This window comes from Sceloporus occidentalis, unplaced genomic scaffold (assembly GCF_023333645.1).
Source record: "Sceloporus occidentalis isolate IW3139 unplaced genomic scaffold, rSceOcc1.0.p SCAF_6, whole genome shotgun sequence".
Lineage (NCBI taxonomy): Eukaryota > Metazoa > Chordata > Lepidosauria > Squamata > Phrynosomatidae > Sceloporus > Sceloporus occidentalis.
This window is the reverse complement of record NW_028316986.1, coordinates 88,506,375-88,523,314: the sequence shown is the minus strand read 5'-3', so window position 1 is coordinate 88,523,314 and position 16,940 is coordinate 88,506,375. Positions and strand designations below refer to the sequence as shown.

Here is a 16,940-nt window from a genome sequence, read left to right as displayed (position 1 = left end):
AATACAATAAAAACAGCAATGCAATACAAATTCAATAAAAACAGAAAAACAGAAAAGCCCCGAGTTAGCCAATCCCCTTGCCAGTGAAGAGGAAGGAGGCCCGTTGGACTTTAATTGGGGAATGCAGCTCTAAAAAGGAAGGTCTTTAAATCCCTCCTAAATTGGGCCAGGGAGGTGGCCGAGCGGAGCTCTATGGGCAGCGTATTCCAGAGGGCCGGGGCGGCGATGGAAAATGTCTTCCTAGTGGTGGAGACAAGCCTAGCCCCGGGAACCCTAAGTAGTTGCTACCCAGATGTTCTGAGGGTGCGGGACGGAATGTATGGGGAGAGGCGGTCCTTCAGGTATCCTGGGCCCAAGCCATTTAGGGCTTTATAGGTCATCACCAACACCTTATATTGCGCCCGGAAGCGAATCGGCAGCCAATGCAGATCTTTTAACACCGGTGTAATGTGGCTGGCCCTGGAAGTACCAGTGACCAGCCTGGCTGCCATGTTTTGTACCATTTGTAGCTTCCGGGTTTGGTATAAGGGTTGCCCCATGTAGAGTACATTGCAGAAGTCCAGTCTCGAGGTTACCAGAGCATGTACCACCGTTTCAAGGTCCCTCTGGGCCAGGTATGGACGCAGCTGGCGGATAAGCCGAAGCTGATGACAGGTGCTCTTGACCGTCGCATTCACCTGAGCAGTCAGGTGAAGGGACGAGTCAAGAAGCACCCCCAGACTGCGCACGGAGTCCTTCACAGGGAGCGTGACCCCGTTCAGGACAGGTGGAACCACCGCCATTCCTGGGCCAGGGGAACCTATCACGAGTACCTCCGTTTTCTCTGGATTCAGCTTGAGTCGGTTTTCCCTCATCCAGCCCATTACTGACTCCAGACAGGCCACGAGAGGAGAGACGCCATCCTCGGTCACTGCATCAGTCGGAGACATAGAGAAGATTATTTGGGTGTCATCAGCGTACTGATAACCCCGCGCCCCATGTCTCCGGATGATCTCTCCCAGCGGTTTCATGTAAATGTTAAATAGCATGGGAGACAGAATGGCTCCTTGAGGGACCCCAGTTTTAAGGGCCCTCTCATCGGAGCACACGTCTCCCAGCTGCACCATCTGGGACCTCCCAGAGAGGTAGGACCGGAACCATTGGAGCGCAGTGCCCCCGATTCCCACCTCTGCCAGGCGCCCCAGAAGGATACCATGGTCTATGGTATCGAAAGCCGCTGAGATGTCCAAGAGCACCAACAGGGACACGCTTCCCCTGTCGATGCCCAGACGGAGGTCATCGACCAAGGCGACCATGGCCGTCTCAACCCCGTAACCCGCCCGAAAGCCAGTTTGAAATGGGTCCAGATAATCAGTTTCATCCAAGACTGCCTGAAGCTGGATTGCAACCGCCCTCTCGATCACCTTCCCCAAAAATGGCAGCAGTGAGACTGGCCGATAATTATTATGTACCAGGGGGTCGAGGGAGGGCTTTTTTAATAAAGGTTTTACAATGGCCAATTTGAGATCAGATGGAAATTGCCCTTCCCTCAGGGATGTATTAATAATCCGGCGTAACAATAGAGTCACAGCCGGTCCCCCCTGGGCCGCTAGCCACGAGGGACAGGGATCGAGAGAGCAGGTCGTTTTCCGAACACTTCCGAGGATCTTGTCCACATCATCGGTACTTACCAACTCAAACCGATCCAGTTTAACAAAGTCCACGGAGGCTCTGGATGCCTCTACCCTAGGTTCTGCTTGAATGTCGGCGTTAAGACCTTCGCTTATCCGAGAAGTTTTATCCGCGAAGAAGTTGTTAAATTGGTCACAGCAGGCCTTAGAAGGTTCATGGATCTGGTTCGGGGCAGGAGGGAGCCGAGTTAGCTCCCTGACTACCCTGAACAACTCTGCTGGACGCGACTCCGCGGACGCGACACGAGCACCATAGAACGAATTCTTAGCTGCTCGTATCGCCTCTCCGTAGTCCACTAACAGTTGGTCTAGGAGTCTTGTCGTCTAAGCGAAGGTGTTTCCGCCAACGGTACTCTAGCCGTCGCAGTTCCCGCTTCCTTGCCCGGAGATCTTCCGTATACCAGGGCTTACGTTTGGAAGCGGGTCTGAGAGGGCGCTTGGGAGCGATACTGTGTATAGCCCTCGAAAGACTGGTATTCCAGATACCAGTCAGGGCATCAACAGAGTCGCCGTCACTTCCAACCATGTATCCCTCTAGGGCTTCCTGGAACCTTTTGGGTTCCATCAGCCTTCGAGGGTGGACCATCCTAATAGGTCCACCACCCCCGGGAGGGATCTGGGTAGAGACCTTGATTTTAGCCTCAACCAGGAAATGATCCGTCCATGGCAGGGGGGAAATATTAATTATTTCCGCCCACGGATTTCCCGCATCCAAACAGAAGACCAGATCAAGAGTATTACCTGCACAATGCGTAGGACCCAAAATCAGCTGGGACAGGCCCATGGCCGCCATGGTATCCATGAATTCGCGAGCTGCACCGGGTGGAACATAGCTGGCCGTGAGGGAGATGTTGAAGTCGCCCAGGACAAGTAGCCTGGGCGTCTCCAGCATCAGTTCAGCGACCAGCTGTGTCAGCTCGTTAAGGGAGTCCGTTAGCGCACGGGGTGGCCGATACACCAACAGAATCCCTAGACTGTCCCTCGCTTTTAGGGTCAGGTAAATACACTCGATGTAGGACGTCTGTCGGATGTGGTTCCTGGTGAGGGACACGGTGTTTCTATGTATCAAGGCCACACACACACCCCGCCCACCTAACCTGGGCTGGTCCTTCACCGAGAACCCGGCAGGCAGGGCCTGAGCCCACACAGCATCCCCATCAGGCCCAAGCCAGGTCTCGGTAATGCAAGCCAGATCGCAACTTTGGTCCTCCAGCAGATCGTGGAGGATGTGGGACTTGTTGTTGATCGATCTGGCATTGCACAGGAGCAGCGACAGGGTTTGTGGCACGGTTGGAGTGACCCTCAGGTCCCTTAGGTTGGGAGGGGGACCGGAAGGAGAGATAGATATGACGCATCGATCTCGCCTTCCCCTGGAACGCAAGTCCCTTCTCCCGCCGCCATACCTCCCCCTGCCCCACACAACCTCAAAGGGAGCTCCGCTCGTGACGATGTTATCCCCTTCCTCCCCAGCCCATGCATCCCCCATATCCATAACCTCCCCCCACCCTTCTCCAGCAATTCAGAGAGCAGAGGTTAGCCACCACAGGCATCCTCTGCTCTGAGGCTAATCCACAACCTCCCTAAGCCCAACAAGAGCTGCGCAGTTGCGCAGCTGCGCGGTGGTAGCGCTGCAGAGTCCCGCAGCGGTGCCCTTCCAGTCCGTGGGCGGCACTCCCGGGGCGGTGCGCAGATGCGCACCTCCGACACCCCGGGAGGAGGCCGCCCGGCAGAAGTGCGGCTCTAGCAGCGGTGTCCGGCGAGGAGGCGGAGGGGGCGTGGCAGGAAGGTCCGGACGCCCGGCTTTATGCTCACCGCTCTCACCTGGTGAGCCTCCTCCTTGCCTTCCCCCCAGATGTCCCTTAAAGAGCCCTCTCCCGGCTGCCGCAAAACGCCAAGGCCAGCCGAAAACAGAGTCCCGCAGCGGTGCCCTTCCAGTCCGTGGGCGGCACTCCCAGGGCGGTGCGCAGATATATTGGTGTTAAGGTCTGTGATATACAAATATTTGGTGTGTGATCATTGAATCATCTTCTAAAAAATAAAACAGGATCTTAGTAAAAGAAGCAGAATACAAAAAAAATTCTCCTTATAATATTTGCTCAGCCACAAAGAGTACATTTAATTTGAATATGAATCTTCTCCAAAGTGGTAAGCAAATCTCAATGTCTATGCTTACAAGAAATACTCAACAGCCATTTTCCCTGCTACGTGAACCACAATAACTTGAGCTCCTATAAACGTCAAACTGGTGAAGGATGCAAAATGGCCTTCAGAAACTACAGTGAATTAAGCAGGCAGCAGACAACATATACCACTTTAATCAAACCAGGACCTTCATGGTAACACAAGGCCCAAACAGGCCAAAATAAAGCTGCTTCAGTTCACTTTGGAGGTATGCTGTTTAAATGCTGCATGTGTCCTAAGACACTGGAAGTCACACTAAAGCCATGCTCCAGTCCTAAGGACAAAGCACAGCCTTGGTGTAGCTTCTGGCCTCTTAAGATGCATGAGTCATTTAAACAGCATACCTCCAAAGTGACCCAAAGCATCTTTATTTTGGCCTGTCTTTTCAGACTCACAGTTACCTCAGTTTTAAAACATCTTTATCTGAATCAAGAGCCACCGTGCTGTAGTGGTCTGACCAATGGATTATGCCTCTGGAGACCAGGATTCGAATTCTCCTCTCAGCTATGGAAACCCAGTGGGTGATCTTAGGCAAATCACACTCTCTCAACCCTAGAGGAAGCCAAGAGCAAACATCCTCTGAACAAATATTGCCAAGCAAATCCCATGATAGGTTTGCCATAGGGTCCCGAATAAGCCAAAAGCAACTTGAAGGCACAGAACAACAGCAACAACAACCTGATGAGAGGCTGCCATGAAAACCTTGTGATAGGGTTGCCATTAGTCAGAAATGACTTGAAGGCATACAACAATAACAACAATATTTGATTAGCATGTGGGCAGTAAGTTCACTGTGCTGCATTTACGTTTTGGTCAGAACAGTTACAAAGAGGCACATTGCTTAATATTAACTGAATGCACAACTCATGAACATCCCACACCTTCCTCCCTGTATCCTATACAGATCTGGCTCGCTTAAAGCAGTGTTCTGCTAGACAAGGACTACCAAAATCTTTTAACTGTTCTTAATTCTTAAGCTTTCAAATATGGCCAGGGTGAAAAAGAATACGAATTGTTGTGCAAATGCTTCTGTTGGAAGAAGAATCAAGCTATTACTTAGAGATGAGAAGATTCCCTACTCCATTTAAAGCTATTATATTTAATTAATGTCAGCAGAAAACAAAAACATGAATTGTGTCATACTATCATCAGTATTTTGTGTATCTACTAAAGGTTATTTGAACTTTTGTAATATATTTCAAGTTTGTTAATTTTGTTTCACTTTTGTATAAACTAGCCTAGAATCTTCTATTAAAAAGGAATAACAAAATGTCTAACATAAAATGTATAATAATCTTGCTATACAGTAAATTTCATGTGGCATTTATACTAGCCTGGCCAAACTCTGTAACCTCTGAGTGATCATCATTCAAAGTTTTACAGCTACGGAAAACAAAATTCTTCTGACTTCATTATAAATATTGTTTGTGGACTTAGGTATTCAATTACAGAGAAAACCACAATGCACAAAAGGCTTATTTTCCTAGTTTTTTATCCGAGATGCATACTATGTTATAAAAACTTTGCAATCAAGTGGTCTATAGACTATTCTTGTTCCCAGACCATCACTTATTCATATCCATTCTGATCAGAAGCAATATACAGTATTTCAATTTTTAACCATCATTCCTTCCATGGCTTTCCAAACGTGTTTCACATTTTACTAAGTTCCCACTGTTGGAAGAAGAATACATCACCTCATTTCACATGTCATTTGAAATGCGGTGCTAGAGGTCAGTTCTGCAGATACCATGGACTGCAAAAAAATAATAATAAATTTAATAATAATAATAATAAATTTCATTTGTATACCGTTTTTCCCTAGATCAATCAATGGGTCCAAGAGCAAATCAAGACTCCATATGCCTAAATACTGCAACTGTCGTGCTCTGCACATATAAAAAGTCATAATTCGTTAGAAAAAATTATACAGTACCACCCCCAGACCCATGAGGAATACATACCCAAACTTACCACAGTTAGCAAAAATCACAGATAATGGCAAAGCCTGTATTTCCACTAGAAGTTGACCACAGAGTCGCACTGGAAGACTTACATACACCTAGACCTTTTTTCCCAGATGTAGGTTAAGTGAAACTGCAGTTACCAGACCTGCAGATAGAGTCATACTGTACTGCTTAGTAAGGTAGAAGGCAGCGGGAAAGAGGGAGATCCTATTACAAGAAGATAGACTCAATCAAGAGATTCAGGAGCTTGAGTTTGCAAGACCTGTTGATAACAGGGTGATCTCTGTATATGGACCATATATCTCTGTATTTTAACAAAATATACACCAGTGATTACCGTACGTGATATCTACAGGTATCAGTCCTTAAAAGTTTGAAGCTATCATTGGATTGCAGTTATGAGATCTTTAAAATGTTATCATTCCAATATATAAATACAACCAAATTCAACTGCACAAGGTCCAGGGTTGTAGAACAAGCAACTATAGCCCTCCTCCATTCCTTACTTTTTAAAAAATGTCCTGCAATCTCTATTATTACAAGTGATTCAAGCTTTTATAGCTGCTGTCCAATTACAGGGGGAAATGGTCCTCTCCTCCCACCCCTTACTGTGCTTTGTACAATGGACTTCTTTATTTTATATAAGTCGAGTGTACAATAATGCTACAATGAAAATCAATTCACTATGTTCCCCCAGTTCTCCTCACCCCATCCCTGTCTGACTGTGTGAACTCTCATTAACAGAAAAACTAGCCCTTGCAAGAATGTCTAGTGGAAATTCAATGAACAAGAGAGAACATAAATCATTACAGAGCCAATATGCAACATACTGATACATAAGAACATTGAACTTTCCAGTTCTGTCATCCCTTTAAAATGAAAATGAAAGAATCTGCTGCCAACCAAAGATCTTCAAACAATTTTGAAAGTACTGTTAAGCAGCCATCTTCAAGCAAAAAAACCTTAACATCTGGATAACACCCTCATCATAGCTCTCCAACATATCGTGATTAAACTCTCTCCTACCCTCTGCTCCTCCTCATTTTCATTCTCTTGGCCTTAAATTCAACCACAGTTTATTTCTGTCCTACATCATGCAAAGCTGGTGATCAGGTTGAACACTAACTATAACTGCCAGAAAAAATGAGAACATTGACTTGCCAACATCTTTCCAGTGTCTACATGCTCTTGTAAGAACTGCCTTAAACCCAAAAGAAGCATGAGAGCTACATTAATTTGCTCAGTAAAAGTAAGCATATAATGATTCAATTGCATTCTAAAAGCATATGATTTCATGTCATTTCTCAGATAATGTTATGGAAGGTGAAATAGATTCCAGGTTATCAGAGGTGAATAAGATCCATTTTCCCCTCTCTTTGTTTGGTCACCCTCAATCCATGTTAAGTAGTAAGGATGAAGAGCTAATGTTGGCTCCTCCTTCGCTTATTCCCACATTATAAAAAATGCCTAACCTGAAAGTTAAGACCTTCATGAATTAATGCCTTGCTGTACTGCACAGAACACACTTAACTCTTTAAAAAAAGGAAACATTTGAGAAGACTAATGAATACAGTGCATTATTTTTCTTCTTAGGTTATCAGATCAGTATCTCTCAATTTTACCCTGTCAACAATTTTACAAGGTAAATTAGGCCAAAAAGTGATTAAGTGGTATAGTTTTGTGTGTGTATGTGCACGCCTTCAAGTTTCCTGTCAACTTATGGCAACCTTATGAATTTCGTAGGGTTTTCTTAGACAAGGAATACTCGGAGGTGGTTTGCCAGTTCCTGCCTCTGAAATACAGCCTACAGCATGTGGTATCTGTTGGAGGTCTCCCATCCAAACACTAAAAAGGGCTGATCTTGCTTAGGCGGGATACAGACCGCCATATAGTACGTCTTCTATACGTACTAGGGTTAGGAAGGGGCGGTGCTTCTGCACCCCCCTAACCCTAGTACGTATAGAATACGTACAACATGGCGGCGCCCCTTCCACATGGGGGCCGCCATGTTTACGTATCGGACGCTGAGCGTCCGTACGTGTCGCGGCGCCTATGACGTCGCGAGTCCGCGCCAGGCACCTCGCGACGTCATAAAGGTGCCGCAAAAAGAAGCTCCGAAATGGAGCTTCTTTTTTGCTTTTTGCTCCGCGCGGGAGCCGCGCGGTTTGGCTGATGCGGCTCCCTCGCGGAGCAAATGGCGCCGGCGGGAGACCGCCGCAAAGCGGCGGTCTGTATCCCGCCTTAGTTTCCAAGATCAGACAGAATATGTTGCTTTTAAGATATTTAGGCCCAAGACCCAACACTCTGTACAATATGTGAGTATATGTACAAACTGACTGATGTGTTTTGAAAGGGGGAATAATCTCATGTCTCATTTGTTCAAGGTTACTGAGTGCTGCCAATCTCACCTGGAATGACTGTTCAGTCCCCACCTACCTCTATCTCATCTTTGCATGGGTCCTTTCACACTATACAACTATTCTACAGCAGGCCCTTGGCGTCTGTTGGGGTTTCATTCCAGGAACCCCCATGGATACCAAAATCCATGGATGCTCAAGTCCCAGTAAATACAATTGAGAGCAAAATGGTGTCCCTTATATAAAATAACAAAATCAAGATTTACTTTTTGGAATTTATATATTGTTTTAATATTTTCAAGCTGTGGATGCTTGAATCTATGGATAAAGAATCCAGGGATAGAGAGGGCTGATTGTAGTATGATTAAATTTAAACCATCATGGCTACATCCTGTGGAATACTGGGATTTCTAGCTTGGTGAGACCCTAGTGCTCTCTGGTTGAGAATTTTAAACTTGTTGTGTGCCTTCATATCATTTCCAACTTACAGTGAACCTAAAGCTGAACTATCATGGGGTGTTGACTTGAGCTTCTTCTACGGGTGAGAGTGCCCAAGGTCACCAAGTGGGTTCCCATGGCTGAGCCACGATTCAAACCCTGGTCTCCAGAGCTGCAATCCAATGCTCAAACCACTGCGCATGTTGGCTCTCTGAGAATTCTAAATGTTCCTCCCTAAACTGCAAGTCCCAGGATTCTACATAATGCAGCCATGGCAATTAAACATGGAATCATAGAGCTATAATTGTGTAGTGTGAAAGGGCCCCATACATGGGAAATTCCTGCAGTTGGGTCAAAAAAAAGGTCACGAAGGGTGTTTCTCATATTGTTTGAGTCACCTTAAGTCCCTTTCAGCAGAATGCTCTGAGAACACAGACAGACGTCATGAAGCAATCATAAGAAAAAACAAGATAACATTAGAAATCCACCACCCTTTTCTGGCTCTGAATCAGTGCACAGGACCCAACACAAATCTAAGAGCCTTCTGTGGCCACACCCAGGAAATGTTGTGTTCTTCATGTAACATTTCCACATAGAGGTATTTCACTGTTCCAAACAATGGAAATAGCCACAGGTTTGCTAAGCAAGTAATCCTTACCTAGTGCAGCTTTCTTATTTACACTTTACTGTGTGTCTCTGTGTGTATGTGTGCGCGTGCACGCACACACACACATATGCACCTTCAAATCACCTGTGGACTTATGGCAACTCCATTAATTTCAGAGGGTTTTCTTAGGAAGAAAATGGTGGTTTTGCCAGTAACGTCCTCTGAAATACAACCTAAAATATCTCTAGGCTATATTTCATTCATTATATTCATTGGCAGTCTCCCATTCATGTACTAACCAGAGCTGAACCTGCTTAGCTTTGTGTGTTTTGTGGGCTTTCAAGTCATTTTTGACTTATGGTAACTATAAGGCAAGCCTATCATGGGTTTTCTTGGCAAGATTCATTCAGAAGCAGTTTGCCTTGGGCTTCCCCTGATGCTGAGAGCATGTGACTTGCCCAAGGCCATCCAGTGGGTTTCATCCAAGCAGGAATCGAACCCTGGTCTCCAGAGTCATAGTCCAACGCTCAAACCACTATACCATACTGGCTAGTCACCTATTAATGTTTACCTTGATTTGACTTTAGAATCAACAGTCCTAAATAAATAGTAGCACTTCGCCTGGACCTGGTCCTGAAACAGCACATTTATAATGAATTACATTGTGCAAAACATAACTAATACAAGCAAATTTTGTCGAGTAGAACTTTCTTTTTATGAATTTCCAGGTTACTGCTGCTCCTTGTACTTTTCCCTCCAGGAGCCTTAGAGTTCTGAAAGCTCTGACCAAACACCACTCCAGACTGCCAACACTTTAAAACACTTTTCAACTTCAAAATGTAAACAAAGCTCATGATAAGAACATACAAAGCAATGGTTAGCTCAACATAAAAGAGGAGAATGCAATCAGCTTTAGCTAGTCTTTTGAAACCTAAATTTTGTATGATTTCTGGGTTTTGGCCAGACGGACATGTATGGGTTTAAAGAAGAGAACACACACTATAATTAAAGGGTGTTTCCCTACTATGTTCCCTACTACTGCATCTATGGGTTATGAAAATTGCATTCATGCATTTGATCTTGAAATTACAGGCTGGATTTTACAAATCTCAATTTCTATCTTTCTCCTGTCCCCAAGTCTTGCCATTTTAACTAACTAGATAATGGGAATACTTAGAGGGGATGCATACAGAAATCTTTTCAGAAACAGATTAGTCCTGGTATTTTTTACAGCAGGATCCATACAAATACAGAACAAATTAAAGCTAATAAGACACCAATTACATAATCCATCACTGAGTTAGGACATGAACCTTCTTCCATCGTCACGTTCCCTATGCAGAGATGTCTGAAAGAACCTTGCTTCTCATAAGGAGTGCTTTCAAATATTTTCCCATTAAATGAGTTACCACTTCTAGGTTTTCTCCTAAAAATGCCAACAAAATGACTATAGAGTTTGCAAGACAATTATCATCTGCTAGAACACAGGGTGAGCCAGGAAATCAGCATCATATTATAAAAGAAAAGAAATGGGGTAGGGGGAGATGCCATAATTGGTAACTCATTGGATTATGATGATGACAGCATGTGCTTTCAAGATATGCCAGCATGGATAATGATTACTTCAACGTGCAGTAGACCCTGTTTATCTGCACTGGCAAGTTCTGAATAAATAATGGGTTGATTTCTATAAGGTGACAAGGCTTCTGACTCCCCTTAAGAGAGGAGCATAGTGTAGTGGTTTGAGCATGGAATTATGACTCTGGAGACAAGTGTTTAAATCTCTGCTCAGCCACCTCGCTTGGACAAGTCACACTTTCTCAACTTCAGAGAAAGGCAAAGGCAAACCCTCTCTGAACAAATCATGCCAAGCTCACAACAACACAACTAGAAAATATATTTGATTAGTAGAAAGGAAGTAACAGCCAATTTTGGGAGTAGAGAATTAGAGAAAGAATAGATGATGTGCTAATTCTCCGCCCATTCCCAAGGCCCAGGCTTGAATGCAACAGAGCTGCATAACACAAAGTGCTTTGTTTTGTGGGCATATACTAGACTATGGAGAAATATATACCACTGTCTACAGTTGCCAGTGAGTCAAAACCAAGTGTTCCACCCATGTTATAGTGCAGCGCTACTCAAAGTGGCTTTTCTGTGGCCTAATGCCAGTCCACAAAACATCAGTTGCCAACTGAAACATCAGCTGACAGGACATAAAGAAATATTTGTAACCTATGGGCACAGACATGATAATGATAACTGCCACCTTAGAAGAAAATATATTGCTGGTCTCCCACACCGTCCTATGAAAACTCATATGGTAAAATGCATTTATACAAGCCAAAGAAGTGGATCAGTATCTGTTACAGCACACCCATGTATCCATGTTCCAGCACATTTCCTGCCCTTTCAACAGGTTAAGCAAGATGGGTTATCCCTCTTCTGTGCATCCCTGTTACATACATGTACTGACACTTCTCTAGCCCTTTCTCTGAAGATGTTTGGATAGTCAATGTATGTACCTATTACAATTACCTCCGCCGCCTCTCCTTTAGACTTCTGAACTTCCCCATACAATTTAAGTGAAATATCCACTATGGGTTATCACTATACATTTACCATGTTAAAGAGTACTGAGATGAAAACATGTTTCCTATTGGCAGGATTTCTAAGGCCGATGGTTCTTAGCAACTTTCTACAAAGCAGCAGGACATGCTATGAGGAAACACTTGTCAGAGTCCACCAGGTCAAATGAAAGACAGATTGAGGAGAAAGTGGGAAGAAAGGGAAAAGGTTTAATGCAGAAAAAGATTAGCAGCATTGAAATTTAAATTATTAAAAATGCATTGAAAAGCCCAAATAAACAAAAGGATCACCATTTCTGTGCTGTGGTCTGTAGGTCCAGCTTTCATCCTCTTCCATCTGTTGCCCACATATAGATGTGAGTTCTCCATCACTGCGGAATAACCTTTTTGTCTGCTTGGAAAGGGTGGAGAAGTTTATCCAGCTCACAGCACGCGAAAGGGGTCCTGGATTAGGTTTATACCGGAATGACTTTGAGGCAGTCTCTTTTTTCATTTTCTCCAAAACCACTTAAAATGTACAGCTTTTAAAAACAATATTGTCCTTTCCCTTTTTCTCTGCTATGTTTCTTTAGACCCACTTGCTCAGTTTAAACCACATGGAACATGGAACCAAGTAGTTATGCCTGTACAATTCTCAGGAGGCTGCTTATGCCTACAGTACTTTGTAAGCTGCCAAGTAAAACATAGTGGAAGCAAGAAAAACAGAATGGCACCCTGAAAACAACCGTCATAAATGCAAATTATCGTTGTATGGTACAATACAGATGCATATAGCTTTCATCTTTTTTTCCCAGTCTTCAAAGTCTGTCTCCTCTCCCCGGCATCATTCTCCACCAATAAATTCTGTCCTTTCTTCCATCAGGTTCAAAAAACAACAGCTCCTTGTATTACAAAGACATACAGGCTGCTAACAAGTTGCCAGACCAGGATATAAATTAAAACAGCTCCTTCCTTTCCATATGAAAATGGTAGCACCTCTGTGTTTCCTAAGAGCACCCATCCTGCTTGCCCTTTTAATGAAAAGCCCAGAGAAGGATCTCCAAAAGGATTCTCTTTAACAATAAAACAGGCTGCCTAGTTGCAGCTATCAGTTAGGATTAGGGTGAAATACGATAGGCTCCTTCTCCAAAGGGCATGGCTATACAAGCAGCAAACTCCTCCCTTCCATGGCAGAGAGCTAATAGCAGTGCAAACTTTGGAGCAGGGAACACAGAGAAAACTCAAGGGCACTTCAGTCGAATGCACAAGAAGCAATAAAAATAAACCCTAGCTAATTAAACAGAACATAGTTCTCTCTTTAATACTAGGCTTACATTACACACATAAGATAGTTCTTGATAAATCTGTAAATCAGTGCTAGTTTTACTGGTGAAGAAAACAAGAAGTGTAGAAAAACAGGAAGTTTTCAATAAACAACTGGAGTTTTTTCCTCCTTAACTTTCACTATCATTAATCCAATTATCAATGACAGCATTTCAGAAAGATTGTTTCAATCATTTCACTTTTCGTTATGAAAGTATGCAGCCAAAATTGCCATATATTCTTCAGAGTGAAATTTTACTGATAATTGTAAAGTATAGCTTATAGCTTAGTGACTGACATTCTGTTTTCCTGAAATAGCTGGAAATAACCAATGGGAACAAAGTGGAAACATAAAAACACAAAGGTCTGAAAGTGCAACACGCAAGGTAAGGACTCGGTTGTTTTCATTTTTTGACTGCTTTTGAGAATATGATCATTTAGTAGAAATACTTAAGAAATCTAAGAAATACTCTGTGTGTGTGTGTGTGTGTGTGTGTGTGTGTGTTAAGAACATTTTTCTGAAAGCAGAACTATAATCCAGTACATTTTTGTAGTTACAGCAAAAATTACAAAGCATACTAGTCCAGGTCAACAATCTCCTGAAGCATCAGAGACTACTGGCACTAGTTTACTCCCACGATTCACATAATCTATATATCAACCATATGTGCAAAACCATTTCCAGAATATGTTTGCTGTTGTTGTTGTGTTGTTGTTGTGTGCCTTTAAGTTGTTTCTGACTTATGCAACCCTAAGACACACCTATGATAAGGTTTTCTTGACAAGATCTGTTCAGAGGAGGTTTCCCACTGCTTTTCCCTGAGGCTGAAAGAGTGTGACTTGCCCAAGGTCACCCAGAGGGTTTCCATGGCCAAACTGGAGTTTGAACCCTGGTCTCCAGAGTTCTAGTCCAATACTCAAACCACTAAATCATGTTGGCTCTCAGAACATGAGACTAAGCTTTTTTTCTCAAAGTCAAAACAACACAAAACATTGTCACTTGTGCTGTCAGGGCACAGAATAGCTGCTCTGTGTATGTATGTGCCTTCCAACCATCTGTCAACTTATGGCAACCCCATGAATTTCATAGGGTTTTCTTAGGCAAAGATAATTCAGAGCTGGTTTTGCCAGACCCTTTCTCTGAAATATAGCCTACAGGACCTGTATTTGCTGGTAGTCGTCTACCCAAGTACTAACCAGGGCTGACCCTGCTTAGCTTGCAATATCAGACTGGGGTCTAGTGCCTTTAGGGTATTTAGGCACACAGAATAACTGTTGTTACTGATGAAACCACCTTTATGAGGGAGACCAGCACTTCAGCATGCATATGGATAGTTCTTCCTCAAACTGCTGTAGTTAGCAGCACCACTTAGAATTTAAATAACTCCTTCTCCAAGGAAACATAATGGTTCTGTGACTCATAATGAAAGGATAACATTCAACTGCCTGCTTAGAAAGCTAACAGCTAAGTACAGTATCAGATTACCTATGAATCAGCTCAGCACACCAAAGTGACCTTTGGCTTCTTGAACAATGGATTGGCCAACTGTCTTCAGTAAATAATTTAACAGGCTGAACATGTTCCAACTACTAAACCAGGAGACAAAACTGAAAGCTTCTGTGCTGGAGTCCAGGAGGAAATTGATCACATATCAAAACAGGACTTCTTCTTAATTACAAATGATTGGAAATCAAAAACAGGAAGCAGAGCTGAATCAAAGATTGTAGGAAAATTTGCCCTAGGATCAAGAAATTAAGCAGGAGATCAAAGATGTGAACTTTGCAAGGCCAACAGTTTGCTCATCACAAACAGATTCTTTAAGAAACCCAAGAAGTGACTGTATCCATGGACATCATCTGATGGCCAATACAGAAATCAAACAGACTATATGATTGGAAACAGAAGATACAGAATCTCCATTCTCGCTGGAAAAACAAGACACAGAGCAGATTGTAGCACAGACCATGGACTACTAATATCAAAAATTAGTATAATGCTAAAGGAGAACACTAAATTAACCTTCATCCCAAAATACAACCTGAAGAGTATCCCTGTAGAATTTAAAGATAATGTTAAAAAATAGATTTGTAATATTAAGCCTAAATAACCAGATGCGAGAAGAACTCTGGGCTAAAGTCAGGGAGAAATGCCAAAACATACTCTCTGTAGCCAAAAAGAAAGAGAAGCCTCAGTGGATGCTGGATGAAAGTCTTCAAGCCGTTAAGGACATATGAAAAGGGGAACAAAAACAGAGTCAGAACCCTGAATGTAACTGTTCAACAATTATGTGCAGGGTCAAGGAGCATCACTATGGCCCGGAACAGACGGGCCTTTGAGGCACCCTCGTCACGTGCGAGGGTTGCCTGGTGGCCGGAGCACCCACATGCCCAGCAGCCCTCACATGTGACGAGGGCAGTGCAGCTGCGGCGTGACCACCAGAAGGAGGACGTAATGATGACGTTGCAGCTGTGCCGCTTCCAGACAGGGCGGCGCAGCTGCAACATCATTGCAACGTCTCTGGAGCTTTGCAGCATTGCAGCAATGCCGCAAAAAGGAGCCGCTTTCGGGCGCTCCTTTTTTGCTCCGCAGCAGCACCGCACAATTTGGTTGCTGCGGCACTCCTGCGGAGCAAAGAGAGGCGCCAGGGAGGCACCTCTTTCTGGCAGTTTGTACCCCGCCTATAATAATCAAGGCAGAAAATACAAGGTGACAGCAAAAAAGGAAGAAGAGAGTTCTTCCACAAGATCCACGAAATCAAAGGGAAATTTAGCCCAAGAATGGTGATACTCTATAACCAGCAGGGAAAGGCAATACAGGCCCATATACAAATAAAAAGACAATGGAGCACCTTGTGAAAGATACACAGACGAACTATATAAAAGAGATGAAAAGGTGAAAATTCATTCAAGGAAAAACGTCCCTGAATTTGCAAGACATGAGCAGGGTTATTGACGACTGGGTGACTTGGAGGTCTCTCATTCTTGATGGCAGTTAACAACAGTTATACTGAATCTCTTTTAAGGTAAAACACATCTCTTTCTCTCTCCCCATTTCCCACCCCATTTCTATAAGTAAATTATGCACAACACAATGATTGCAGCTATGAATGAGAGAACATCAACAATACAGTTTATAAAAATATACTAACTACTGTTGCAATTAATAGATAATAGATTAATAGATAATAGATATCTGAATTACAGAATAACAATCTCTACCAGATTTCAATTTATGCAAAGAGTATCTAGAAAAAATGCAAGAACAGAATTTTACACTTTGAAATTAAATTTCCAAAGCAAAACTTCTATCTGGCCAGAAAACAAAATTTCAGTCAACCATTTCCTAATAATACTATTGACAATGGCTTCATATTACAGCTGTATAATGTACAAAACTGATCCTTTGGTAAATCAACAGAGGTCTTCCCCATTTCTATAGCGTATGAGAAAGCAAATACAGTCCCCCCTTCTGATGGATCTGGGATCCGCGCCCTCGAATATCCACTGATGGGTAACCTCCGCTATTTCCAGTGGTACGTGCCCCCAGCGTGCCCCATTCAAGCCTATGAAGCTTGAATATGCACAAGCCTCCGTTTTTGTGGGGAGGGGGTCCCAGAATGGATCCCCCACAAAAACGGAGGACCAACTGTATATGACATGTATGTTAAAGCGTTATTTTGCCATGATATTTTACTGAAAAAAGAGGAACAAGAAGGCCTGAATTACTGTGATGCAGAGTCAGCATTGTTATAAGATCCCTTGTTCATGCAGATGAAGGGACAACTGTAATTTATGTAAACCTTACATACCATATTTTAGCTCACAAAAACCTT

At 43.5% G+C, this 16,940-nt stretch overlaps 1 protein-coding gene across 5 annotated transcripts in view; it reads right to left on the bottom strand.

The window, feature by feature from the left end:
- NHSL1 (NHS like 1) overlaps nt 1–16,940 on the bottom strand; it is a 232,883-nt gene that overhangs the window by 149,519 nt on the left and 66,424 nt on the right. The window contains exon 1 of one of the 5 annotated variants that reach the window (XM_089530282.1): nt 12,097–12,703. The exons of the other annotated variants lie outside the window; for them this stretch is intronic. Coding sequence (XP_089386408.1) covers nt 12,097–12,298 — 202 coding nt within the window. The 5' untranslated portion in view covers nt 12,299–12,703. Of the gene's footprint in view, nt 1–12,096; nt 12,704–16,940 lie in introns of those variants that run through there. 5 annotated transcript variants of the gene reach the window in all.